The sequence below is a fragment of the Mustela lutreola genome, chromosome 10 (genome assembly GCF_030435805.1).
Source record: "Mustela lutreola isolate mMusLut2 chromosome 10, mMusLut2.pri, whole genome shotgun sequence".
NCBI classification, from domain to species: Eukaryota; Metazoa; Chordata; class Mammalia; order Carnivora; family Mustelidae; genus Mustela; species Mustela lutreola.
Genome location: NC_081299.1, coordinates 11,326,139 through 11,354,001, shown reverse-complemented (window position 1 = coordinate 11,354,001; position 27,863 = coordinate 11,326,139). Strand labels below are relative to the sequence as shown.

Here is a 27,863-nt window from a genome sequence, read left to right as displayed (position 1 = left end):
ATTTATTTATTTGACAGAGAGGGAGTGAGAGAGGGAACACAAGCAGGGGGAGTGGGAGAGGGAGAAGCAGGCTTCCCACTGAGCGGGGAGCCTGATGCGGAGCTCTGGATCCCAGGACCCTGAGACCATGTCCTGAGTGGAAGGCAGATGCTTAACAACGGAGCCACCCAGGTGCCCCACATTACCATATTCTTAAAGGCTCCCGAGCCTTGATACTCTCCTCCACCTTCACCGGTCTGGGCGCCCTTCAGAGGTCCTAGAAGGAGGGGCATCCCAGTCTGTTTCACAGCTCCCCTTATAGGCCTGCTGCCAAGCAAGGATGCCCCCCACCCCATGTCAGCACAGGCCTGCAGGCCAACGTGGAGCCCCATCCCGAGGGCAAAGGGTGAGAGTGCAGATGGCTCAGGGTCAACCATCCCCACATCTGGGCCGAGGATCTTGGATCAGAGCTGAAACTTGGGAGGGCCTGGGGGGGGGCGCCAGGATGTCCAGAGGGCTCCAGGGTCCTCCGGAAACCCCTAGGGACTCCCCTCCTTTCCAGCCCAGTGCCAGCCCTGCCCCTTTAAAGACATTCCTGAGGGCGTGGCTTCGGTGACGTCAGCGCGGGGCATGAATGAACACGAGCCGGTTCTCACCCAACTTCCATTAAGGACTGGGGCAGGAGGCGAGAAGTTGCGCGCGGGCCGCGGGCGGGAGCGGGCAGCGAGGCGGGCGTGCGGGCGTGCGGGCGTGCGGGACCAGGGCGCCAAGGACCCGGCCGGGAGCAAGGAGGCGGCATGGAGCGTGTAGAGCCCCGCGCCTGCCTGGCCCTGCTGTGGGGCTGCTTGCTGGCCGCGGCCGCCGCGGCGCAGGGCAAGGAAGGTGAGTGTGCGCGCGGGGCCTCTCCGGCCCGCTGCAACCCCGGCGGCCTGACCCCGGCACCCCGAGACTCTCGGAGCCCCGCGGGGCGACGCGCGCAACTTTGGAAACCAACCTGGCGCCGGCAGCCCTGTCGTGCTGGGGTCGGGAGGGCGCGCGCGCGCCGCCTGCGCGACGAATCTGGGACCCCCTGCCCCAGAGTTAGGGGGCCTCCGGGGACCAAGGGGTGGCGTCTGGGCGTGCGGGGCTTGGAGGCCGTCGGGAACGGGCGGCGGCGCCGGCCACGCGGTCGCAGTCCCGCTGTCGGCTTCAGGAACGCGTCCCGATGGGGGCGCGGGGGTCCCTTGGAGAACCGGGTGTCTGAGGAGCTTTCCGCGAACTCAGCGTCTCGGTGACTTGTCTTCCCTAACCCGCTTGCCCCGATTTTGCAGAGAAGCATCCTTGTGGAGGCCCCTTGTTTTTGGGGCGGGGTATCTTCGGCCGGCAGGGAGCCCCCAGCGAAAGCCCCTGCTCCCTGAGATTTTCTCCACGCCTCCCTTTGCCTCCAGTCGGGCAGGAGAGTATGGGGGGAGTTTCGGGTCAACCTGCCCACGCAGAGCCTCCCTGTCTTCCCAACCCGCATTCCCAGGCTCGGGGGTCAGGTTCGGGGCCGCGAGTGCGGACAGGAAGTCCCAAAGTCAATCGTTCTGAGCTAGGGGTGACTCAGAACGAGGAAACGCGGCAGGTGGGGGCGCGGTCTCTCAAGGTGTGGAGCCGTCACCCCAGGGCCACCGGGGAGTCCTGGCATCCGGGGGTGGGTGACTGAATCACCCACCCCCGCCCCGCGCTCTCGGAGCGGCGCGGGCTGAGGGGCCGGCAGACTTTGCCCTGGGTGGGGCAGGTGTGTGACTGGGGGCGTTGCCCCTCGGCTAGGGTCGCAGAGCGGGTGGGGGCTCCTGCCCTTGGCCGAGGACCTTCCGGACCTACACCGGCCGAAGCCGGCTTCGGTTTCCAACAGTGAGAGCAAGTTTTCCCCGTCGGACTGGGCACAGGGTGGCTTCCGCAGGCTCCTGCAGGGGGAAGTACAGAGGAAACCCTGCGAGTGAGAAGTTTCCTTGAGCCTTGCTTTCTTTATCTGCCTCCCAAAAAGGGGTGGGAGGTTTTGCTTTTCCAGGTTGGGAGCAAAAGAGGACAGAGTTGGAGCTCTTGGAGGTGGAGGTGGGGGGCGCATCCTGTCCCAGTTCCTGGATGGGTCAGGGCTCTTGGTCCCAACTTGCAGGAGTGGGCGGCAGGGATTGCTGCCATCTCCAATACTCAACCCCTTACCTACCCCACGGCTTTTGGTCCTCCCCCTTCCTGGGGGACTGTGCCTGGAGAGAAGGGGAGAGACAGCTGGAATCACTACAGGCTTTTCTGGGAGGCTGTCCTCGGGGTGAGGGGATTAGGCAGGACCTACACTACTGAGCTGCTGAGCGGCAGTGCGCAGCCCTGGTCACCAGCCTGGAAGCCTGTAGCTGCCCCGTCCTTGTGCTCCCATTGTGCCCTCCCCATCCTAGCCCACTAGCCACCACCACCCCCCCCCCCGCCCCCGCCATGGGACTAGGGAGGAAAAGGATGGTGTATTGGAGAGTCCTGGGGTGGGCGACCATTTCTGCTTCGGCTCCAAGAGTCCCCGTGAACAACTCCCTACATATGCTTGCAGTGGTGGTGGTGGAGGTAGGGTGGGGGGTGGTGGAGGTAGGGTGGGGGGTGTTGGCCCAGTTGGCAGCTGCTGGTGGGTTCTGTTCTTTGCTTTTCGGGCCCAGTGTGGTGGATCTGCCTGGGGGTAGATGGGAGGTGTGTATGTGTGGGCAGAGAGTAGGACACACAGGCCCCTTCCACCCGTAATATAATCTGCTCACTCTCCTTCTCCTTTCTTGCTTCCTCCCTGTGGGTAGAGGAGCGAGAGTGTATTTGGAGACCCAGATGGACCCAGATGGATTCTCAGCAGCCACTGAATCTGTCCTCTTTTTGCAGATGGGGAAACTGAGGGAGACCCAAGCTAAGCCCTTGCCAGCCAGTGCCCTCTGCACAGAGGGTCAGATCTGAGAGGCTGGCGTCTAGAGCTGCTGGAGCCCAGGTCTCCTGGCATTGGGGTTTCGGGGCGATTTTCCTGGGAAACAGAGTAGCTGGGCAGGGCTGCTGTGGCTGGATGAGGTGGCTGACGGCAAGGGGGCTGGAGAGTGCCCCGGGGCCCCGGAAAGTCCTTGGCTGGGTTGTTCTGTAAGAGCCCCGTTTGCCCTCTGTTCCCTTTTCCCCCACAGAGCTCCTATAGTCCCCCCCTTTTCTTTAGGAATTAGTTGGTTTTGGTTAAGTGGGATGTGGGGAGAAGGAAGGTGACCCCAGGTAGTTCTGTGTTTGAGTGAAGAAAGCCATTTGACATTCCTGATGGAACTGAAGACAGAGAGTCAGGGAGGGAGGTTTCCTGGGGGTGGTGAGGGGGATCGAGGGCTCCTGGATGAGTGTGCCTAGCCAAGGCGTGTGTCAGTGAGCCAAGGGGCTCCCAGGCCCCCCACCCTTTCCAGGGAACCGGAGCCCTCTGTCCCTGAAGAGCTCGGGGAGAGGGCCCCGGACCAGGCTGGGCTCCGTTCCTGGTGATCAGTTCTAGGGAATTTACAGGGAGGGGGTTGTGGCTGGAAGCCCCCTGGGGAGCCTCCTTCCTGTGTGAAGGCTTCTTTTCTTCTCAGATTGAGCCCCGTGATACTTCTAGAGCCAGGCCAAGGGCTGGAAGGGGAATGTGCTCTGGCAGGAGTGGTGGGGTCCCTCTGGGCCAGGTTAACCCTTCAGAGGCTGGGAGCCCTGGGCCACCTCCCTCAGGGGCACAGTCTGCAGCTTTCACTAGTCTGGGAGGAGGAGAAATACAGAACTTTTGGGGGGCACTCCCCATTTTCCCTCCACCCACCTAACCGGAGCCAGGAACCCCCAGATTCCTTCCTTTGTAGCCAGAACATTCCATTTGCTAGTGGGGTGAGTGAGTTTTCCAAGCCTGGGCCCCGGGCATGCCCGAACAAATCTGTGCCCCTACCCCACCCGCTCCAGCCGCCCTCCCCTATCCCCATAGCCTTGGGACAGGTGCCACATCGGATTTCCTCCTTCCGGTCTGAGCTGCAGGGCCCTTCCTAGAGAGATTTGGCCCAGGTCAGCAGCAGCTGGCAATGCCTCACATCAGGCCTGGGGGCCTTCAGCCCAGGGGAGGAGGCCATCCTGACCCCAGGAGGGATCTCTAAGACTCCTCTCTCTAGCCCCTCACTCCAGCCTCACCCCTAAATCAGGCCCATCTCTGCCCCCTGCCTGTCTGGATTCCACCCTTAGAGTTACTCTTCCAAATCCTAGGCCTGAGGAATGCCACTTCTTGAGGCCGTATTCCTCATGCTCCAGGGTCCAAGAAAGTGACTGCTTGGTCCCCCTCCACCAGGGTTTTACCCTCTTGATGGTGGAGGTGGGGAACGGGACACTGTCTGGGTTCCCTGCCTGAGCTCCCCCAGTGTCCTCTCTCTCTAGGGATGGTGGCGCCTATTGGCCGCGACCTGGGCTTGACTTACCTAGGGTCTTGGGTCTTGGCTGTAGCCACTGAGCCTGGCAAAGAGCCAGGGATGGACGGATGGGAGCTGCCCAAGGGCAGGGCTGGATTTCGGGAGGCCGCTGGTAATGCGTCCCTCCGTCAGGCTCCAGATGGATTTCTCCTCCCTCTGGACCTGGAAGTCCCCTCTGAAGGTTTCCATCTCTGGTCCCCCAGGCACTGCCAGCGGGGCCGTAGCCAGGGTGTGAGGGACAGGGCAGTGGGAGCGACTTTCCCAGGGACCTCGCCAGCTGTGTGTATCTTTGAGCCCCTCCTGGAGGCCCTGTGGGTTCAGAGCTTCATCCTGCCTGCTCTGTGGCTTTTGTGGTGGGAAGATCAGTTTCCAGAAACCCCCCACTCATCGTCCCCCTCCTCCCCTAGAGCTGTTCCCACCTGTTAACAGCCCTCTCAGAATGCCACGAGACATGGATGTACATAACGTGTGCTTCTTGGCTTGGGTGGGGTGGGGGTGTCTCATGCTGGGGGCGGGGGTGTGGCAGGGGCAGACACGAGAGCTCCTGAGCCCCACATGTGTGTGAAGTGCTGTTGAGGGGCTTTGTGCTTGTTTCCGGAAGCAGACGGGGCAGGCGTGGTGTCACTTACCAGGCCTGCCCGCCCCAGCTCCCTGCCCAGCTGCTGTCCCCTGCTGGGCTGAGCTCTGTCTTGCACTACCCAGCTGAGGGCTGATCCCGAGAGGGGCTGGCGTGGCTGGAGCTGTGGCCTGGGAGATGGGGGCCCTAGTCCTCCCCTAGCCTGTCACATGGCTTTGATTGGGTCCCTTCCCTTGCCTGGGTCCCTGGTCTCTGGGATATAGTGGGCTCTCCCTATGACAGCTGAGGAAGCCATCAAGGCCTCTTAGGGCTCCTGGGGGACTCTCACCTTTCCCGCTGGACCTGGGTCCTGGACACACCCCCCCCCCCCCCCCAAGCTCACAGGCCCTCCCTCCCATCTCTTCCAGTTGTGCTGTTGGACTTTGCCGCAGCTAAAGGGGAACTCGGCTGGCTCACGCACCCATACGGCAAAGGGGTAAGCCTTCAAGGTCAAGCGGGGGCATGGGGATAGGGAAACTGAAACCCAGGGAAGGTGGGGCCAGCCTAAATCCAACAGCTCAGTCTTAGATCAAGCTCCTGCTTCCTACCCCAGGCTCAGAGTCAGGGGCAGGGAGCTGGGGGGTTGGAAGGTGGGGGACGGAGAGGCAGAAAGGGCTGGGGAGACAGCTGGAAGCCCCGGCTGAGCAGGGCCCCTTGGATGTCCGGCGGGCCAGTGGTCAGAGGAACCCTCCTGTAGTTTCCTCCATCTACCTCTTGGGAGGAAGGGGTTAAAGGCTTTCTGTCTTCAAAGTCCCAGCCTAGAAGGTGAGGGGTAAGGGAGAGACAGGGAACAGAGGCTCTTGCCCCAGGAAACCGGATCCAGTTCCTTCCTGCTGGGCCCCTCTCCCTTCTCCCCCGGCTGGTACTTCCCCTTCCTGCTAGGGGCTGAATTTGTTTTGCCTCATCCCCACCAGGACTGGTGGGCAAGACCCTGGGATCCTTTCCTTGGCTTTGTGTGACCTTGGGGAAGATACCGATGCTCTCTGGGTCTCAGTTTTTCTCTCCGTATAATGGGACCTTGCTGAGTTCGTCCTGGGGCCCTGAGCCAGGGAGAAGTATGTTTCCAGGGGACTACTTGGGGCAGTGTCCATTGCTGGCCAGATCTGTGTGAGTCATGTGCTTGTCCCTGGTCAACTTAGCCCCCTGCAGGCCTGAGATACAGCTCTATAGATTTCCAGGATCCTAGAATGTCCAGCTGGGAGGGACCTAATCCAACGCTCATTTTACAGGGTGGGAGACTAAAACTGAGGCCCAAGGACGTTGGAGTGAGGCCTTGGCCAGTGTCCTGTGGTGTAGCCTAGGCTTCTTTCCTTTGAAAGAAAGAATCAAAGCTCCTTTGCTTTGATTGATTCATTCAGTCATTCACTGTTCATTCAACAGGTGCTTTCTTGAGCACCTACTTTGTTCTGTGCGGGCCCTGGGGATACAATAAATGAGTCTGATGCAGTCCTTGCCCCAATGAGCTCTAATCTAGTGTGGGGACAGATGTAGGTATCAGCACAGCGGTGCCAAGTGCTGTGATAAAGGGGATGTGGAGATTCTGGGAGCCAGAGGGGGGCACTTGGCCCAAGTCTTACCAGAGGAGATGGAGCTCATTCATGTTCTGAGGATGACCTGTTCCAAAGCTAAGATTTAAAAACTGTTAAGTGTCATCCTGATGCCCACTTGCTACCTAGGCATTGCCTCTGGGCCTCAGTTTCTCCCTGGGCACATGCCCACACTGACCTGTGTCCTCCGCCGCCCCCCCCCCCCCCCGCCGTGTGCACAGTGGGACCTGATGCAGAACATCATGGACGACATGCCCATCTACATGTACTCCGTGTGCAACGTGGTGGCCGGTGACCAGGACAACTGGCTCCGCACCAACTGGGTGTACCGCGGCGAGGCCGAGCGGATCTTCATCGAGCTCAAGTTCACGGTGCGGGACTGCAACAGCTTCCCCGGGGGCGCCAGCTCCTGCAAGGAGACCTTCAACCTCTACTACGCCGAGTCGGACGTGGACTACGGCACCAACTTCCAGAAGCGCCAGTTCACCAAGATCGACACTATTGCGCCCGACGAGATCACGGTCAGCAGCGACTTCGAGGCACGCCACGTAAAGCTGAACGTGGAGGAGCGCTCCGTGGGGCCGCTCACCCGCAAGGGCTTCTACCTGGCCTTCCAGGACATCGGCGCCTGCGTGGCCCTGCTCTCCGTCCGCGTCTACTACAAGAAGTGCCCTGAGCTGCTGCAGGGCCTGGCCCGCTTCCCCGAGACCATCGCGGGCTCCGACGCGCCCTCCCTGGCCACGGTGGCCGGCACGTGCGTGGAGCACGCGGTGGTGCCACCGGGGGGCGACGAGCCCCGCATGCACTGCGCGGTGGATGGCGAGTGGCTGGTGCCCATCGGTCAGTGCCTGTGCGAGGCCGGCTATGAGAAAGTAGAGGACACCTGCCAGGGTGAGTGGCTGTGCGGGGCTGGCGGGGGATGGGAGTGCTGGGGGAGGGGCAGAGGCTGGGCTTCTGGGTTCTAGTGTAGGCTCTGGCTGCGTGGGGACCCTGGGAAGGTCGTCCGGGCTCTGACCCACGGTGGTTCTGTGAGTGGGACTCCCAGAGCCATCCCGGATTTCGGTTTCCTTATTGAATGGGTGGGTTCAGTCATTCACTGAGAAGGAATAAATAGGAAAACCATGTGCCGTGGAGGTTATGAGCAGGATTGTAGGGCAAACATGCCTTGGTTCAGATCTCAGCTCTGTATTCAGCTGTGTGACTTTCAGCCAGTTTCTTAACCTCTCTGTGCGGGTTGCCGCCTCTGTAAAATGGAGAGGAACACAGGGCCCATCTCTAGGGTTGTTATGATAATCAAATGACCTAATGCCCATGGAGTGCTTAGCTCAGTGCTTGACACGTAAGTGCTTTTAAGTGTGCTTGTTATTTTTGATTCATTCCACAAATATAACTTCAGTATCGGCTCTATACCAACCCCGTGAACGCATGGTCCCTTCCCCAGAGCTCGTTCCTTCTCTGTTAGCTCACCACGGGACCTAAGGCAAGTCACGTCACTTCTCTGGGTCTCAGGCTGCTCTTTGGTGCGTGGTGGTGAGGGAACTGGACCCAGGACTCACACGCCCCCCCAGCTGCACACGACTCCCCTGGCAGCCTTTGGAAAAGTGCCTGCATTGAGGTCAAAGTGGAAGGCAGGTGCAGAGTCTGCCCTCTGTGCCTGACCTTCCCCAGGGCCGTGACCCAGGTTCTCCTGATGAATCTTCTGTGGATGACAGATAGAAGCCAGAGAGGGGCCCGATTCTCTGGGACTGTGTCTGGGAATGGGGCCTGGGCATTAGGGAGCTCGCATAGGGAGGCTGTGGCTTGGCACGGCTGGGGCCAGTGACAGCGGAAATCTCTACAGCAATGTGGATTTTTTCAATGGGTGGCTTTTTCTAGAAATGGCTGTGGGGCAGGGCATTTGTGGAATGCAGGCCAGCCGTTGGAAGGCCAGCTCATCCGCGCTCTCTGGGAATTTCTTTGCTGAGATCAGCGGGGTGTTGAGAAACTGGGGTTCAGTCCTTGCAGTTGCCTGTACCCACTGGGTGATCTTGGGTGAATTTCTCTTCATCTTTGGCCTAAAATAAGAAGGCTTTCTGCTTGTTTTTTAGCTATAGATCGTGTGACAGACGAAGTAGGTTCAAATGTTGGAGGAGCCCAAACCCGTTTCTGTTAGGCTCCATTTGCCTCCTCAAACAAGTCCTCAGAACCTTGCTTAACACAATCTGTGAACCCCCGGATGAGAAGTTCCCTAGTAGGCCTGCCGCGGCCCTTCCTACTACCCTATTGTCCTTCCAGCTCCCCTATGCGGAGTTTCTCTTCCTTAGGCGGCCCCCGCTTTAGGTGACCTCCGGTGCACACTCCCAGTTTCAGACAATGACTGTGGGGTGGGGGGGAGCCAGGGCAGCCTAGTGGGTCGAGCAGGCTCCTCCCACATGACATCCTCACACAAGAATGCAGGGGTGGGGGGTGAGGGGCAGCTGAAAACTTTCCACAGGCTGGTGATTCAGGCCCTGCAGAGATAAGTGGACGTTGGGGTTGGGAGGGCTGGAGGGGGGAGACTCTCTCCAGTAAGAGGGGGCAGGCTTCCTTCCCCTTGAGGTGGAGGGGGGTCAGGGTTCTGGCACGCTTTGCTGGTGAAGAACTGCATAGGCCCCGGATTGGGAGGACTGGTTTTCAAGAGCAAAATCTTTGACTTTGCTGGTGGGCCCAGCCACCTGTTGCCCTACTTTTTCCTCTTTGAGATCCCTCAGCGTGGTTCTTAGGGGCCGTTGGTATGGCTGGGAAGCCCCAGCCGGGTTGCTCCGATCCCTACAGGCGTTTGCAGTAGTGCCTCCGACCATGGGGGCCAGTGGAGATGATAACAGAAACTCCTGCGCACAGGTGCCCTCCACGGGCAGGCGGGAGCCAGGTGAGCACTTTCTTGGCAGGCTTGCTGAATCGGACCCACCTGTCCTCGTGGCACTTCATAGACAGGAGATAGAGGCTCAGAGAGGTGGAGAGACTCACCTGGAGTTACACAGCGATGTGTGGTCGCAGCAGGATTTGAATCCGGGCGATGCAGCGGCGCCCAGGCCGGAGGATGGGTCAGGAAATGGGGCGGGAAATGACCAGTTCCTTTGGAATCCCTGACTCAGCTCCTGGCCAGCGGACAGAGCACGAGCTCACTGTGCAGCCCCCGGATGGCAGGTCCTGGTGTGGGAGGGTGGACGGTCGGGGGCACACAGTGTTACTGAGCACACGGTGGGAGAAGTGGAGGCAGGTGCAGGGCCGGCCCTCCCCGCCTGACCCTCCACAGGGGCATGGAGCCAGATTCTCCCACTGGGGCTTTTACTGATGACAAATCGTGCCCAGAGAGGGGTGTGGATTCCCTGAGGTCACCGAGCACCTGGTCCGGGTCATCTTCAGAGCTCACTGCTTTTCAGGGTTCTTTCCCCAGGAACCTTGGCATTCAGGAAAGAGTTAAATGGACAACAGAAGGGAGGCACCTCCCAGGTGCTGCGATCTCGGACAGGTGGGCACCCTGCCCGGAGAGCTCTTGGAGCTATGTCAGGAATGAGCTACCTTCACTCTGGGCCCCCGCCCTGCCCCCGGCCCTGCCTGGGGGACAGTGGAGTCGCTCAGGCTGACTGTCCTCTCCCCTGGGGTGGCTTTGTCTCTGCTTCCTGTGTTGGCATCAGCCACTGAGCTGCTGGGGCCCTGCCTGGTGCCTCAGCCGTGGGCACTGCCAGCCAGGTGAGCAGGTGGCCAGCGGCTCTGGCCAAAGGCTCAGCCCAGCAGCTGGGAGGCCAGAGCTGGAGGTGGGCACCATGGGGACTTCCATCTTGGGAGGCTCCTGCTCCTTCAAGGGGCCCAGCCCCCTGGGGATGTCTCCTCTCTAATTTCTGTCCCCCGGTTCATAGGGACACCCCACCCAGTCCAGGCACCAGGCTGAGCATTTCATTCTGTTTCCTTCAGTCTTCATAAACCCAGAAAGGCTGAGGACGTTAGCTCTATTTTATGGATGAGGAATCTGAGGCCCAGAGAGAGGAAACGGTGACCAGTGATCAAGAAGAGGGGGGCGTACTGTCCCCAGCTCACTGCCCCCGGCGTGTGTCCTCCTCATAAGTTGTGTGCCCTTGGCAAGTCCCTTCTGGGTCTCATTTAGCCCGCCTGTCAAAGTGGGGGGGGGGGGGGTTGGACCCTGGCCGACTTCGTGATCAGAATCTGCCTCCTGTGACTTTCACCCAAAGCCTGAGAACCTGGATTGCCCTGGTAAGCCGCTGACTGGGTGACCTCGCCACACGGGGTGAGGAGCAGAGTCTTCGTACTGGCATCCTGAGTGGCCCAGGCCCAGCCCAGGGTCCATAGCTGAAGGGGAGGCTCTCCCTGGGCAGGGGACAGCTCCGGTCAAGGTGGTTTCGGGGCAGGTTGGCCCCAGGCTGTGTGGGGAGCTATCCCCAGAAGGCTCACTCCATCAGGACGTGAGCCCCAGGCTGGGGGCTCTGTGAGCTGTTGACTCTTGGGCACGTCCCTTTCCGGGCCTCATTTCTGTGGTTTCCTCCGGCCCGCTGGGGTGGGAGTCCTGGATGGGCACCCCCCACCCCCCCCACCCGCCCTTCCCGCCCTGCGCCCTACCTGCCCCACCCTCAGCTCGCACCGGCTGGCAGCTCCATGGGGTGGCCTCTCCCGCCCTCTCCCTCTCCCTCTCCGGAGGTAAATGGGTCCCCAGAACGGAAGGAAGGAGGCAGGGAAAGCAAACAGAAGATAAAAGGCTGGTGGTGGGGAGACAGCAGGAGGTGGAGGCTGGTGGGGGGGTGGGGGCGCTGCGCTTATCTCGGGCTCAGGGGAGGAATGTGCCTCAAGATAGTTCTCTGGGGTGTGTGTGAAGTGGGCGGTCGGGCCATGGGGACATCCCCACATGGGGCTGCCAGGGCCCCCGCGGTGGGGAAAGGGGAGAAGCCGCGGGGTCAGGAGCGATCAGTTCCCTTCGTGGGCAGGGTCGGTGACTTCTGGGTCACCATTAGCTGCCTGTCAGGGTACAAGACAAAGTCCACACTCTGCCTCCATGGCCTGGGGAGGTGACTGGCCCCAGGTGAATGGCCACTGTGACCTCTTGACCCTGTGACCTCGCCACCACCAGTTGGGGAGGTGGCTGGACCTGGGGGGAGGGGCTCCGCCAGGGGCGAGATTTGCGTCACTCCGGAGGGCGTATGTCCCTAAGTCACTCCACGCTGCCGCCTGAGAGGCGGGCATCGGGAACTGGAAAAACCGGGGTGCAGCTCTAGGTGCAGCCGCTGTGGCCCAGTTCCCCTGCTCAGTTGTAGGCCAGGCCCACCACGCGGCCTGGAGCCAGAGAAGCCATCCACAGGTGCGCAGAGGCCAGGCTCTGGTGCGGGGCGGGGGACGTCCTGGGGTGCTGTCCCCTCAGGGTCCCTCAGGACGCTGTGACACTCGCTCCTGGGGTGAACGTTTAATCTGCAGATCCTAGATTTAGCCGTTGACTCATACCTTCATTCATTAATTCATTCATTCACTCATTCAGTTGCGTGCCCAACCCTGTGCTGAGCCATGGGCCGCAGAGAGACGGGGCGGTGCCTGCTGCCAGTTGCAGAAGGCTCTCCTAGCAGCAGGAGTCCTTTCAAAGGGAGCCCGAAAGCCGGGCTGTGAACTTCCCCGAAGCAGAAATGGGTGTTATCTGCCTCACCATCATATCCCACATGGTGCCAGACACGTAGGAAGTGCTCCGTTTCTGTTTGGTAAACATAAGGTTGAGTAACAGATGCCCCCCCCTGGGGGCAGAAGAGGGCCAGAAATTGGGCAGTCCCGGAGCGCCCGTGGAGAAGAGCTTGAGCAGGGCATTGAAGGCTGCATAGGAGTCCCCCGGTCGGCTAGGGGACCGTGGGTATTTTGTGCACGTGGGTGGGTTTGGGTGTGTGTGAGCACCTGACATGTGCCCAGAATGCCAGCAGATCCAGCCAGGCAAGGTCAGAAAGATGCAGGGGCTTGCTGGTGTCCTCACCGTGAACTCCGGGGCCCCCGAGTGCTGGCCCACTGTGGCAGGGCCCCGGGGACAGCCCCTCGTGGTTGTGCTGCTGGAGGAGGGGGCAGCGCCTTCTCGTCAGGCAAGCACATGCCTGTTGACGGGGCCTGTCCGCTGTATTATCTGGCATATCCGCAGCGGAAATCTCTCCAAATTCCCTCTTTCCTGCCGGCAGCAGTCAGGCCACCCCCGGGCTCTGGGTCCAAAGCATGGAACCTGACTCTTCCCCCACCCCACCTTCCTTCCTCCTCTTGGCGTAGGATTGGGGGGCTGGCCACGTGGGGGGCACAGCTTTGTGGGGGGTTGCAGGTGGCTAACACCTTTTTTTTTTTTTTAAGATTTTTATTTATTTATTTGAGAGAGAACACAGAGGGAGAGTGCGAAGAAGCAGGCTCTCTGCTAAGCAGGGGGGGCTTGATCCCAGGACCCCGTGATCCTAACCTGAGCTGAAGGCAGACCCTCAATGACTGAGCCACCCAGGCACCCCCAGCTAATGCCTTCCTTTAGAACCAAGCCCGAGCTGTGGGGGCTTAAGGTCCCCTCCCCAGCCTGGGCTGGAAGGTGATTCTGGGGGTTCCCCCCAAGCACCCTGACTCCACTGGGCCTGGACAGCTGGAGTCCGTCCTTACCTGGGGTATACACGGGCCTCTCTAGGGCCAAGTCAGGGCACTCGGGGGAGTTGAAATCCCAAGGTAAAATGGCCTGGCTCTCTGGAGTCTCATTTTTACTTGAAGATGCGGGGGGAAAGAGCTATTTTTGTAACGTGACAGATACATAACGAGGAATGCAGACTACACGGGAGGGGTGCCTGGCTGGATCAGTCGGTGGAGCACATGACTCTAGATCTCGGGGTTGTGAATTCGAGCCCCACATTGGGACAGAGGTTACTTAAAATTAAAATCTTAAAAAAAAAATACACGTGGGTTGCTGCAGGACAGCAGGAGATTTGGTTCCTCAGCCAATGCTGTGGAGTTGATCCTAACATTTCTTCGCATAGCCTGTGAACGTGCCGTGTTAGAAAGACCTACGTCGGGAGGCGCAGCCCCCCCCACCCCCGGCTGCTCTGAAATTAGTCTTGGGATCTTCAGGCTGTTCAAGTGGGGCAGGACTCCTCTCCGGTCTCTTCAGGCTTGTATCAGAACGTTGGTTTCTCTCTGCTCCAAAGCGAGGTGCCTGTGGGAGGAGAGGGGCTCAGAGTCAGGCGTCCTGGGTTTAGGTTTTGGTTTCGTGTCCTGGGAGCTTGTTGACCTTGGGTAAGTGGCCTTGCCTCTCTGGGCCTCAGGTTCCTCCGCTCCGAAGTGGAATGAATGATACTGTGTTCTTGTCTGATGAGCTTGTTGTGCGGACTGAACGAACGTCAGGTGTGTGGTCCGGGAGCTGCACATCATAGGTCCCTCATCAGCAGTGGTCACTGTTTGTGTCGCTGCACAGAGCAGGAGTGGGTCCCAGGCCCCCTCTGTCCTGGGCGAGCGCCCTCAGGGCCTCTGCTGCGGTTCTGAGCTGGCGGCAGCACGTGGTGGGACAGGCTTCTCACTCACGGTGGGCGAGAGCGGCTGCCGAGCTGTCCTTGGAGTCCTGTCCCCTGACTCCCAGTCCTGCTCCCCACCTCCGCTCACACAGAGACCTGGACAAGGAGGGAGATTTTGTCCAAGAATTTTCTCGACAGCGTGGATCTAACTGTGCCTTTTGGCTCTGCCTCAAACCTTCAGTCCTCCAGTGGCTCTCATCGCCCCTGGGTAAAGTCCTGGCTCCCTGGCCTGGCATTAAAGGCCTCATACAGTCTGGTCCCTGGAAACCTCTCGGCCTTCTTGCCTCCTGCTCTCCCCGTTTATGGCCAGAAGGCCACTCATACTTTCTGTGTGAGTCTTGCTGTTTCTTACCTCCAACATTACTTCCAACATTTCTGCCCTGCCGAACTCCTACTCGGCCTCTAAGCCTCAGCTGAAATATCCCACCGTGTTTCCTCAGCCCTCCTTAGCTCTCACCTACCCCTTTATGGCAGACATAGTCATGTGCTCCCACTCCCCGAGCTCAGGGGCTTTGGCTCATCTCAGGGTCCACGCTGCAGAGTGATATCCTGAGGTGTCACAGGACGCTGTCCAAGAATAAGATGGAGGCGGGTACAGTAGTGATGGGGTTACAGAAGAGGTCCCCTAGGGTGATCCCACCTCCCACTCTGGCCATTCGGCCGCTGCCCAAGCCCTGAACAGCCCTGCACCGTGGGCCCTGTGTCTGGGCAGCTTCCTGCCTGCGAAGCCAGGAAGGGGCTTGGGGCAGGGGCAGGATAGGGTGGTGGGAGGAAGAAGCCTCTGGAGTCAGGTGCCTGAGCCCCTAGCCGGCCCGGCCAGGACAGGACCTTCCACCAGGGGAGGAAAAGCCGCTTCCTGGCTGCCCTTGTGAGTGGCGGAAATGACTCGGTCCTGGGAGCAGCTCCACAGAAGATGCTGGGGGCCTGGCCTGGCCTGCTTCCTGGTGGCCCAGCCCCGGAACAGGAAGGCAGCCGGGTCCTGGGGTGAAGGGGACACCCGCAGGGGTGAAATCCTGAGTGGGCGTGCCTGGCCGCTGGGCTGAGGCTGTGGTGACCATCGGTCAACAAAGGCCCGCGGTGAAGGTACAGTTCCTGCCCTGGGCGACTGGAAGCCGAGATGGGGACCCCTCGGGCTGCCCCGCAGGGATTAAAGGGGGCGAGGCAGGCGTGAGGTGGGGTCCTGGGGTGAGATGGAGCCTGGAGCGCCAGGCTCGGGCATGGCCCTGGTGGGGGCCAGTGGCACGTGTGCAGAGTTTGGAGCACGGGGTGAGGCACTTCCTGGGTGCCCAGCTCTGGGTGCTGGCCATGTACTTCGTCATCACAACCTGGTTGACCAATGAGAAAATAGGCCCCCAGAGGTTTGGCAGCCTGCATGGGGTCCCACGATGAGATCCCACCAGAACAGTCGCTTTGGGTGAGACATGGTTGAACTGATGTCCATCCCTCTGTCCTCCAGCCTGCTCGCCGGGATTCTTCAAGTCTGAGGCGTCCGAGAGCCCCTGTTTGGAGTGCCCTGTGCACACGGTGCTGGCCCCCGAGGGCGCCACCTTCTGTGAGTGTGAGGAAGGCTACTTCCGGGCCCCGCAGGACCTGCTGTCCATGCCCTGCACGCGTGAGTCTTGCCGTGGGTCAGGGAGGGCGTCTGGGAGGAGGTGTGGGGGGAATGTGGCATGCTGCTCGATATATGCAGGCTACCCGGCTCTAACTCTGGCCTCTGCCCTCCACACAGGCCCGCCCTCTGCCCCGCACTACCTCACGGCCGTGGGCATGGGCGCCAAAGTGGAGCTGCGCTGGACACCCCCCCAGGACAGCGGGGGCCGGGATGACCTCACCTACAGCGTCACCTGTGAGCAGTGCTGGCCTGAGTCGGGCGAGTGCGGGCCCTGCGAGGCCAGCGTGCGGTACTCGGAGCCGCCGCACGCACTGACCCGCACCAGTGTGACCGTCAGTGACCTCGAACCGCACATGAACTACACCTTCGCGGTGGAGGCCCGCAATGGGGTCTCGGGCCTGGTGGCCAGCCGCAGCTTCCGCACCGCCAGCGTCAGCATCAACCAGACAGGTGAGGGCCGGGCGTCAGCGGGACGGCCACCCAGGGCTTGGCTGTGTCCAGAGGGAGGCGGCAGCCCATGGTTAAAAGCAGCAGGCCGTGGGTTTACCTCTGACTGAGCTCTGCGGCCTCTCTTACTTTCCTCACCTGTCAAATGGGAGTCGTGATAGGGCTCTCGAGAGGATGCAGTAAATTACCGTGTAGAAGCCTCCTAGGACAGTACCGGTCCCAGACAGGATATACCAAGAGTCAGCTGTTGCTTGGGTTTTATTACGTCCGCGCTCATGAATACTCAGAGGGCGCCCCCGATGGGCCAGCCCGCGGGGTCCCAGGCCTGTGGCTCTGTGCGACAGAGCCGGAAGAATCCCGGCTTGGGATCTGGAGAGCCCGGGCTGTAGGTGGGGCCGGGTCTAGGGGCGCTCGCCCACACGCCCCGCAGCTGCCCCTGCCATGCCTCCTCACGGTCCTCCCCCATCCGCTGTCCTGCCCAGAGCCCCCCAAGGTGAAGCTGGAGGACCGCAGCACCACCTCGCTGAGCGTGTCCTGGAGCATCCCCCCGCCACAGCAGAGCCGCGTGTGGAAGTATGAGGTCACCTACCGCAAGAAGGTAACTCCAGGGTCAGGGCAGACCCTGGCCAGGCCGGAAGCAGGGGACCAGACTGGTCATGTAGATGGCTTACCGCATTCTGCTGATGAGGACACCAAGGTCTGGGGTCTTCCGAGAGTCCCCTTTCCTAGGCCAGCACAGCAGAGAGTGGTGGCAGAGAAGACGGAGTGTTCTAGAGTCCCCAGAAGAGATAGTCAGGGTTGGGGGACGAGTCAGGCGATCAGACACACCCGGGTTCATGCCTTGGGTCATGCCCTTGCTGGCTGGAATTTTGAGCGACTCACTTCATTTCTCTGAGCCTCTGTTTCCTCCATGGTTAGAAGAGCATCAGGGGGTGCCCTAGTGGCTCAGTCAGTGGAGCATCTGACTCAGGTCAGATGGTCAGCTCAGGTCACCGTCTCAGGATTATGGGATCGAGCCCACGTTGCCCTGGGCTCCCGCTCAGCAGGGGGTCTTTTTCTCCCTTTGTCCCTCCCTGTGCTTGTGCTCATGCCCTCTCTCAAATAAATAAATAAAATACATTTTTAAAATATTTTATTTATTTATTTGACAGAGAGAAATAGCGAGAGAGGGAACACAGGCAGGGGAAGCCGGAGAGAGAGAAGCAGGCCTCCCGTGGCGTAAGGAGCCCAACGTGGGGCTTGATCCCAGGACCCTGGGATCTTGATCTGAGCTGAAGGCAGAGGCTTAAGGACGGAGCCAACCAGGCACCACTATAAATAAAATCTTTGAAGTATAGATATATAAGTAAATAAAATCTTAAAAAAAAAAAAAAAAGCATCGAGCCTGCTAACATTAGTGACCTGCTTTGCTAGGCTCAGCTGGGGGTGGTCTCTGGTGGGCCAAGCTGATGCCCCCCCCACACACCGCCCTCACCCACAGGGGGACTCCAACAGCTACAATGTGCGCCGCACCGAGGGCTTCTCCGTGACCCTGGATGACCTGGCTCCGGACACCATCTACCTGGTGCAGGTGCAGGCGCTGACGCAGGAGGGGCAGGGAGCCGGCAGCAAGGTTCATGAGTTCCAGACGTTGTGTGAGTTGGGCAGCCGGGCGTGAGGTGGGCTGGGGCCCTGAAACAGGACAGCCGGGACGTGTGGGAGGAGGAAGTGAGTCAAAGAACTTAGAAATGCCCCCCGTCCTGGTCAGCCAGGGCCTAGGAGAGCCTGGCGGGGATCAGCTCCAAGTCTGGGGAGGGACCCAGGGACATGCCTAAAGGGCAGTGTCGAGAAGGAAGGACATGAGGTCCAGTATTGGCAGACCCAGTTCAAATCCTGTGTCGTGGAAAGACTCCCACACACCTGGCGGTTCCTGCCGTATTCCCTAGGGAAGACTTGTCATTTGTCATCTATGAAATGGGAATAAATATTCTCACGAACCATCACGAGTAAAGGCATCCAGCACATGTCCCTAAAGTGGCCCTTGGGTGTAGAAGGGGCATTGCCATGATTTGGAGGGCGGGGGGCTCCCAGCTGATGAGCTGTTCTCCCCCGACAGCCACAGAAGGATCTGGCAACATGGCGGTGATTGGCGGTGTGGCCGTTGGCGTGGTCTTGCTTGTGGTGCTGGCGGGAATCGGCTTCTTCATCCATCGCAGGTCTGTCATTGCCCACGCCGGGTTCCCCAAGGGCTGAGGTGGGACTCAGGGGCGGGAATCTCGGTTTCCTGTCTGGAAAACGGGGCTGATGGCAAATCTAATCCCTGCCTCCCGGGGACCTGGGAAGATGCGGTGAGCTGTCAGGTCCCCAGCCCAGCGCCTGGTATGCCGTGGGGGCTCGGGACACGGCCGTCATCGTCTTTGCTTTTGTTAATAACGGTGTGTCCACACTTCCTCTGGTCATGCAGGCAGGAAGCTCTGGGAGCTCTAATGAGGAAAGCCCTCATTATGGCCACTTACGGGGCCATTACGGGGCGTTGATCCCAAGGAGGGAGTCCTGCTGGCTCATTTCCTCCCTGCCTCTCCCACTGCCTTCCGTGCGCCCTCTGCCTGCTGAGCGGAGTGCCCAGCGCACCAAGCCCCTGCTTAGAACTGGAGGGTGGGGGCATCAGGAGGCTTGTGGCCAGAGCAAGCCACTGACCTCCCCTGTGTTTGTTTCCTTGTGGGGTTCTCATAGGAGGAGGAGCCTGCGGACCCGCCAGTCCTCAGAGGACGTTTACTTCTCCAAGTCAGGTGAGATGCAGTGGCCTCCTGGGCCCGTCCGCACCCTGCCCTGCTGGTCCCACAGCCCCCGCCCCCCCAGCTCTGTGGTGGAGATGGGGCAGCTGAGGGGGCCCCCAGGGCTCGGGGGCGGGCAGGGGGTTGCCCTGGGGCTTCCTTGAGCAGCTCAGAGGGGCTGAGCTGGAAACTCAGTGATCACCTCCTCTTCCCCCCCCCCAAGGGACCCCTCACCAAACTGTGCCCCTGCCTCTCTTTTTCCACTGCAGAACAACTGAAGCCCTTAAAGACCTATGTGGACCCCCACACGTACGAGGACCCCAACCAGGCGGTGCTCAAGTTCACCACCGAGATCCATCCCTCCTGTGTCACGAGGCAGAAGGTCATTGGGGCAGGTGAGCGCGGCGCCCCGCGGAGGGGCCTGGGGCCAGTTGGCAGTGCCCCATGGCCAGGCTGACTCCCTCCTTGTGTTCCCACAGGAGAGTTTGGGGAGGTGTATAAGGGAACGCTGAAGGCTTCGGGGAAGAAGGAGGTGCCCGTGGCCATCAAGACGCTGAAAGCCGGCTACACAGAGAAGCAGCGGGTAGACTTCCTCAGCGAGGCCAGCATCATGGGCCAGTTCAGCCACCACAACATCATCCGCCTGGAGGGCGTCGTCTCCAAATGTGAGCACTGGCCCCCGGGGTTGGGGAGGGGACCAGGGTGGGGGGGATGCGGGAAATCCCGTCCCGCCCCCCCAGGATCTGCCCACCCAGAGTGGGGGTAAAGAGGGGTTGTACACTTAGGCCACCATACAGGGGCTCCGTCCATAGCTGTGCCCTCCCTGCCCCGTCTACACCTCTGGCCGCCCCCCCCCCTCACACCTGTGCTGCCCTCTGCAGACAAGCCCATGATGATCATCACTGAGTACATGGAGAACGGGGCCTTGGACAAGTTCCTTCGGGTGAGGCTGTGGGTCGGGGCTGGTGGGGGCCCAGGGCTGCCCGGGATGCGCTGGGGGGTTCGGGGCCAACAGCGGGGGGCGCTGGCTGAGGGCCTGTGCTCCGCAGGAGAAGGACGGCGAGTTCAGCGTGCTGCAGCTGGTGGGCATGCTGCGGGGGATCGCGGCCGGCATGAAGTACCTGGCCAACATGAACTACGTCCACCGCGACCTGGCCGCCCGTAACATCCTGGTCAACAGCAACCTGGTCTGCAAGGTGTCCGACTTCGGCCTGTCCCGCGTGCTGGAGGACGACCCCGAGGCCACCTATACCACCAGCGTAAGCACTCGGGCGGCTGTGGCTGCTGGGGGTGAAGTGGCCTCCACGCTGCTCCAGGTCCCCTCACTTGTGCCCCCTGGGCGTAGGCTCCGTGGGTGGGAACACCCCAAGGCCTCACGAACAAGGGGAGGCTGGCTGGAGGGTCAGCAGTGACAGGGCTGGGGTCCCCTGCAGGGTGGCAAGATTCCGATCCGCTGGACAGCCCCGGAGGCCATTTCCTACCGCAAGTTCACGTCCGCCAGCGACGTGTGGAGCTACGGCATTGTCATGTGGGAGGTGATGACCTACGGCGAGCGGCCCTACTGGGAGCTGTCGAACCATGAGGTAGGTCCCCGTGCCCTGCCCGGCCCTACCCTGCCCTGAACTGGAGACCTCAACTCCTTTCCGTACCCCGGCAGCCGGGTAGAGAAGAGTTTTGGGGGCTTACTTTCCTTTGGTACATCCAGTCCATGTTTATCGAGGGTCTACTGTGAGCCAGGTCTTGTGTGGGGCTGCGGAGCCGGTCCCTGCTTCCGGTCGGTGGAGGGACATGGAAACGGGTAGTAGGGAGGACGGGTGCCTTCCTGTGTGCACACACCTGCGTGTGCCTGTGTGCGTGCATGGGGTGTGTGAGTGTGCTTGCCGGGCCGGAGACTAAGGAGCCTCGTGGGAGCAGGGGGAAGACCCGGAGCAGGAAGAGGGCGCTTGCTGGAGGGAGTGGCTGGTGTAGATGTCCCGAGGCTGGAGGGATGCTGGCAGGAGGGCATGCAGTGTGGCTGCTGCCCTGGGGTGCCCCGGAGGGAGCAGGGTCAGGAGCCCCTGCCTCTGTGGAACTCTGGAGACAGCCTCCTCAGCATCCGCCTTTCTGTGTCTCTGACACTTGCGTGTTGGGCTCAAGAAAGAGTGCTCGTCCCCTCTGTGTCTGGGGCTCCCCTTCCCTCCTGTGCCCAGCTGCCCGTGCGGGCCTCCCCAGGGAGCTGGCGGGGCTTTGGCGGCCACGCGGGGCGCCGCTGACCCTCCGGCCTCCCCAGGTGATGAAAGCCATCAATGACGGCTTCCGGCTGCCCACGCCCATGGACTGTCCCTCCGCCATCTACCAGCTCATGATGCAGTGCTGGCAGCAGGAACGCGCCCGCCGCCCCAAGTTCGCCGACATTGTCAGCATCCTCGACAAGCTCATCCGGGCTCCCGAATCCCTCAAGACCCTGGCTGACTTTGACCCCCGGTTAGTGCCATAGCCCCTGGGCTTGCCCCGCCCCCCCCAGCCCAGCTCTACCCCTGAGCCGCTTCTGTGTAGTGGCCGGCCAGGGCCAGGGCGCTGGGGGCTCGGGACTTCCGCCTGGGCTCTTACCCTGTACGGGGGCTCGGGTGAGACTAAGAGACGCAGTTGACATATGTGAGAAATGCGTCGGGCCCTGCGCTCAGCGCTGAACATGTTTTAACTCATTCGGACGACCGATGAGATGGGTCCTATAATTACCTGCCTTTTGTTGATGAGGAAGCTGAGACAGGGCGATTAAGTATTTTATGTGCTGGCAGCTTGCCAGGCTGGGGCTGTGCCTCCAGGAACCTGAATCTGAACATTTTGTTATTTTGTGGTTATTGGTGCTGGTGTTGGCGGGGGTTGGGGAGGGGCCCAACAGGAGCTGTAAACAACCAGGGCTTACAACATGCCCGCCCGGCGCCCTGAACCCTACCCGACCAGGCTTCTCTGTTGTCCAGATAAGGAAACTGAGGCCCAGGGCAGTTGGGAGAATCGCCCAGGTTAGGGAGCGGCGTGGGGGGCTCCACGCCGCCGCCGCTCACCTGCAAGTGGTGACCCCCATTTCAGGGTGTCCATCCGGCTCCCCAGCACCAGCGGCTCCGAGGGGGTGCCCTTCCGCACGGTGTCCGAGTGGCTCGAGTCCATCAAGATGCAGCAGTACACAGAGCACTTCCTGGCGGCGGGCTACACGGCCATCGAGAAGGTGGTGCAGATGACCAATGAGTGAGTCCGGCCCCGCCTTCTCCCCACCTGCCCACCACGCCCCTCCTCCCCTTCACTCTCCTCTCCCGTTGGGGGGCAGACGGGTTTCCCAGGAAGGGCAGAGCTAGACCAGCTGCCAGGAATTCTGGGCACTCCAGCCTGGCTCCCCGCTGTTTCTGCATCTTTTTTCCAGAATGGGAAAATATAATCACTGTCATAATCAGAGCAGTGTTGACTGTGGGCTGACTGTGTGCCAGCTGTGAGTCCCAGCACCCGTGAGTCAGGCCTCAGGATAATTTGGCCGTTGGGGCTCGTCCATCTCCCCACCGGGGGATGGGAGGGAGAGGTGCAGGGACTTGCTCAGGGGCCCATGGCCACTTGGGGCCCAGTAGGGTTCCAGCGCTGGTCAGTGAGGGCCCAGAGATCAGGGACCACAAAGGTCATTAGTGGAGAAACCAAGGCCTAGAGAGTACGTTACCTGCCTAAAGTCACACAGCCGTTAAGGGGCTGCATGTCTCTCTGAGATGCTGAAGAGAAGTGGGCAGAGCCCTTGGACTTCCTGGCTATTGCCTAGGAGAGAGTGTCATAGCCCCTCCTCTCCCAGGGACCTCTCCCCACATGGTTGTCAGGCTGCCCTGTGGGAGCCCTGCTCTCCCCTCCAATGTCAGGGACCTTTCCCGGCATGGCCTTGGCAAGGACCTCTCTTCCCATCCCTGGTGGGAGAAGACACGATCCCCTTAGCCTTTTGTGCCTCTAAAAATAGTGTCAAGTCCCAAAAGCCCAGCTTGTTTAGGGTCCAAGGTCAGGGCCGGAATGGGCCCTGGGGCTGGGAGGTTTTGGGAATCACATGGAAGGGTCCACCCAGGCCTCCCACAGTTCTGGGTTACAGAAGTTCTGGGATCTGGGCCTGAATGCAGGAACATTCTCCAGGGCCTCTCAAGACCACTCAGCTGGCTGGTGATTGCCGGTCAGAGCTTCTTAGACTGGGCTGTGTCTCCTCCCAGGGGACAGAGAGTCAGACAGGGACAGAGTGAGCCAGAGGGAGATGGATCCCAGGATATCTTCTGTCTCCAGCCAGCAGCAGGGTCCCAGGCTCGAGCTCTGCAAGTTGTGCTTAGCTTCAAGTCCCACGTCTGCCATGTCCTAGCAGGAGACCGTAATCAGATTAGGTTCCATCTTTGGGCCTTGGTCCCCAGTTCCCTGCTGTGCAGAGTGGATAGGTGAGTGCAGGGGACATGCCTGGTACACAGTAGGGGTCTAACCCATGTCGCTCTCCTCGACCCCTTGCTCTCAGCCCGCAGCCTGTAGGCAAAGGCCAGGGTTCCTGCACCCGCCTCCTTTTGCCTGGGAACCTGGAACAGCCCCTTGGCCCCTCCAGGGGCTCCCACCAGGGACAGCACAGCTACTCTTGTGGGTGAGCCGAGCGGAGGGCAAGGAGAAGGGCTTACAGGAAACACATGTTCTTAGAAGCTTCCCGAAATAGCCCGGGGTGCTCCTCGGCCAATTCCTTTCCCACGAGCAGGGACAGGGCTGTCTTGGATGGATGGAGGTTGTGTGTGTGTGCATGTGCACTGTGTTTTGAAAGGCCTGAATAAAGGCAGGAAGTCATTCCACACTCCCTCCACCTCCTACCAGCTCGGAGCTCGGTGGCGCTCGGAGCTGGGGCCTGTGTGACTCACCACCACTGCCTCCTTCTTTATTTCAAATAAGTGAAATGAATGGGGAATCTTAGAGCACTTTTTTTTTTTTTTTTTTACCCCGAAGGCTGTGTCTACACAGGCCGTGAGTCCCAGTGGGAGGCAAGGAGTTGGTCTCAGAACTTGGCACTTTCGCCGATGGGGTCAGGTCAAGGTTTAGGCTTCAGCGCTCCCCCCATCCCCCGCTCCCGTCGCTCCCCAGGGGCCGGCTGCTTGCCACCTTTTCTCAGATTGAGCGTTCACCATGTTATTTTGGAGTTGCTACAGTTTCCAGCTAGACTGGTGGCTCTGCATGTCTTTTGGGGAGCTAAGGAAACGGTAGATACTGTAGCCCAGAAAAATGCTCAGTCTAGCAAGAGGTCCCGTCCAGTGTCTGGAGGGATGCAACACGGCTTTCTGGGAGGGGAGCCCAGGCCAATGGGGCTTATGGTCGCCGAGTGCCCTCAGCATAGACTTGGTCCTCATGCCCTGTTTGCCAAGGGAATGAATCATTGTTGTGGGAGGCTCTAGGAGCCCTCTCTCACCGCTTGTGCCCAGGGCCAGTACACAGCAGGTGCTCCTTTGAATTTCCCTGAACCAGGGCAGGCATGGAGAGTGCTCGGGAGAAACGTAGCCTCGGTCGTGTGTCTGGGAGTGGTAAGAGGGAAACTGAGGCTGGGGCAGGAACAGTCTTGGGACAGTCCGTGACTCATCTTGTGTGCCTCTGTGGTAAGCAGATGTGGCGTGGAAGGGGTCAGGGTCTCTCATGTGTGAAAAAGACTGGAGCCTGGGGTACATGGCCCGGGAGCACCTGAGCAAAGCTTCCCATTTTAGATATGCAGAAACTGAGGCCGAGTAACAGGACAGGACCTGCCCAAGGCTTTGATGAAGTCCAGGACTAGAATGGGCTTCTTGCCTCCCAGCCCAGGGGTTTTGCTTCCTCGATGGGCCTCAGGAGCAATCTTGGCTCCCACCCCCATGGGATTAACTACACCAGTATGTAGGAAGGGCCCAAGGCAGCCTGGGCCGTGGCCCCATGTTCACTAAAGCAGCCATCAGTCATTCAGCAGATAAATCCTGAGGACCTGCTGTGTGCCGGGCCTATCCTGGAGCCCAGGGGACTAGGTCTCTGCTGTTTCCCTCCTGGCATTCACTTAACCCATTGGTTCTTAAATCAGACATCAGGGTCTTTGGGACCCAATAAGATGCAGACTCGCTGCCCCACCTTCAGAACTTCGAGGTCAGTGAGTCCAGACTTGGGTCCAGGATCCTGCCTTTTCGGGAAGTGCCTCCTTCCCCAGGGATCCGAGTGTTTCCCTGGGAGCCACACTTGGAGACCTGCAGGTGTGGGGGAAACAGCACTGCCTTTTCAGCGGGCCCAGCTGTCTTGGTTAGAATGGCTTGCAGGGGTGGGTTAGGAAGTTCTCCCTGGTGTCTGACGTCTGGCCTTCCTGCTGCGGCGGGGGCAGCCAGCCCCTCCTGGGGGTCCCTCAGCCACCCTCCCCACGCACCCGGGGCTGCCTTTCCCTGCCCAGCACCTCTCTGAGGGCTCCCAGAGCCTGTGGGAAAGTCATGTCTCCGGAATTGCAAACAGGAGCTCCTACCGTATAATTAGTCTCGTTTATAGCCAGGAGACGGCCCATAAAAACCGGGGTGTTTTCATGGGTTTGGGCTGGTGGGTGAGGGTGCTGGAGGAGAAAAGTCCCAGAGTGAGCAGTAAACGTCCTGCTCCAGGGCTCCTGGGAGCATAAGTGGTTTTACAAGGGGACAGGGCGGGGCACGGAGAGGGGGGCAGGAGAGGGCTGTGGGCCCCTGGGCACATCTCCCCATCCGGCACCGAGGCCACTGTCCCTCTCTGCCACCTGTTTCTGGGGGGTCTCCCGCCCTCCAGTTAGGTACTCAACCCGTTTCATAGATGAGGAAATTGAGGTTCCTAAAGGGAGAACACCTGCCCTGGGTGACCTGGTCACCTGATTGGGGGCTGCAAGCTCCTGTCCTTAGCAGCCTGCAAACAGAACTTGAACCCTTGAGGTCCCCATGCAGAGTGTTTCCTGAGTTCTTTCTCGGTTGTCAGCCATAGGTACTCGGAGGGAATAGGAGTGGATTAAAGTGGGGACTGGGAAGAGCTGTGAGCAGCAGTGCTAGAGGGTCCCTGCCTCCGTTCCCCTGGACCCGGTGATGGCATCTGTGCTGCCCTGGGGAGGAGGCCTTAACTGGGAACAGTGAGGACAGACCAGGCTGGATGCCTTCTCCCGAAGGCATTTGTTCACAGCTCCTTCGATTTCCAGCTCCTCCATCTCCTGGCTGTGTGACTTTGGACACGTTGCTTTACCTCTCTGAGCCTCCAGTGTTCAGCTCTGGGAAAATGGCGGTGGAAAGAGCACCTGCTTCACAGATAGTGGTGCAGATTGCATGGGGGACAGGAGAACTTCTCACAGAGTGGGTGCTTTAGTCACTTTCCGAACTGTGTCGATGTTAGCAAGCCTTCAGGGTGTGGATCCTGGCATTGTGCCTCTGCCCACCCTCCCCACAACCCCCATTCTCCCTCACCTCTCCCCAGCCAGCCTCTAACTCCCTCTCTCCCTCCCCGACAGTGACATCAAGAGGATTGGGGTGCGGCTGCCCGGCCACCAGAAACGCATCGCCTACAGCCTGCTGGGACTCAAGGACCAGGTGAACACAGTGGGGATCCCCATCTGAGCCCCGGCAGGCCACGAACCCCCTTGGCCAAGAATACTTGAAGAAACGGAGTGGCCTTCCTGCCAGCTCTGTGCTGGGCCACCAGGGACCTTATTTATTTCTAGCTATTCCTTATTGATGGCATCCTAAGGCCTCTGCTGGGGCGGGGGGGGTCTTGGACAACAGCTAGGCCTAAACTGGGGAGATGCTCAGGGACCCCAAGCTGGGGGCCTCTTCGTCTACAAAGGACAGACTGCCAAGCACTTAGGAGGTGCTGCCGTGTTCCCGGCATCCCCTGAGGCAGGAGCCCCACCAAAGCATTTGGACAAACAACACAGGACATTTCCAAATGGACCTCCCTTTCGCCGTCTTGGGACGTGGAGGGGTTGGCCTGTGGCTACGTGAACAGGGTGCCTCCGGCCCCACCGCCAAAGGAGAAGAGAACAGCCAGCAAACTCAGCTGGGCAAGACCCAAAGTGGCTCCCCGGTCTCTCTGGTGCCTTCCTCAGCCCCCCAGGCCCTGTCCTCAGCCCCAGCGGGCCGAATCGTGCTCCCCCGGGGCCCTCGCAGGATGCTTGGTTGTGTTGAGGTTTTTTTTTTAAATATCTATTTTGTACTTTGTGGGAAGTATGTGTGTGTGTGGCAGGGGGCCCGGCCAGGGCTGGGGGGGGCAGACGGTGGCCTGTTGTCAACACATTCCCAGGCTGGGGGCGGGTCCATCCGGTCTTCCTCCCTTTTAGACATTCACTAGTCTGTCAGTGTTACTGATTTTGTTTTTGTTCGGTATTTTTTTTTCGAAACTTAATTTATTATTATTATTTTTATATTTATTGCTAGGAAATGACTTATTTCTGCTCTGGAATAAAGTTGCAGATGATTCAAACTCTTCTTGGGGGAGCCGCGGGCCCGGAGAGAGGCCCTGTGGGTTGGAAGTGGGGGGTGGGGAGCTCACCCTGAGCCCTTAAATGGACCTTTGCGCCCAAGGCACACACATCGTGGAACTGTGGGAGTGGGGGGTGGGTGGGAGGTGGGCAGGGGGCCAGGGAGCAGGCCCTGCCAAGCCTGGCCTCCATGCCAACAGGCCTCTGTCACCTTTGATCTCTAGACTTCAGGAGGGCTGGGAGGCAGGAGAATGATGAGAACAGCCACCAGCTCCCTCCCACACGTCTCTGCGGGGCTTGTTGAGATAGATTCTTCGACCATCCGTGTAGGGCTCTGAGGTTTATAAAGGCTTCTCACAAGTTTTGGCTTGTTGGAACCTCAGTACTCTTGAGTTTTTGTGAGCAGCCCCATTTCACAGAAAAGGAAAACTGAGACTGGGCCCAGGAACAGGGCTTGCCCAAGGCCAGATAGCAAGTTAGAGGTAGAGGCCAGAATTGAAAGCAGGGCCGGGA

At 60.0% G+C, this 27,863-nt stretch overlaps 1 protein-coding gene across 1 annotated transcript; it reads left to right on the top strand.

The window, feature by feature from the left end:
• Nucleotides 1–657: 657 nt before the first annotated feature.
• EPHA2 (EPH receptor A2) lies at nt 658–27,352 on the top strand. The gene is made up of 17 exons (XM_059136344.1): nt 658–861; nt 5,394–5,461; nt 6,794–7,463; nt 15,555–15,710; nt 15,828–16,160; nt 16,640–16,755; nt 17,638–17,791; nt 18,253–18,352; nt 18,870–18,925; nt 19,180–19,305; nt 19,390–19,575; nt 19,792–19,853; nt 19,960–20,169; nt 20,344–20,493; nt 21,180–21,373; nt 21,980–22,135; nt 26,385–27,352. The coding sequence occupies exons 1-17, from the start codon at nt 777–779 to the stop codon at nt 26,488–26,490; spliced, it is 2,928 nt and encodes a 975-aa protein (XP_058992327.1). The 5' UTR covers nt 658–776; the 3' UTR covers nt 26,491–27,352.
• Nucleotides 27,353–27,863: the final 511 nt, after the last annotated feature.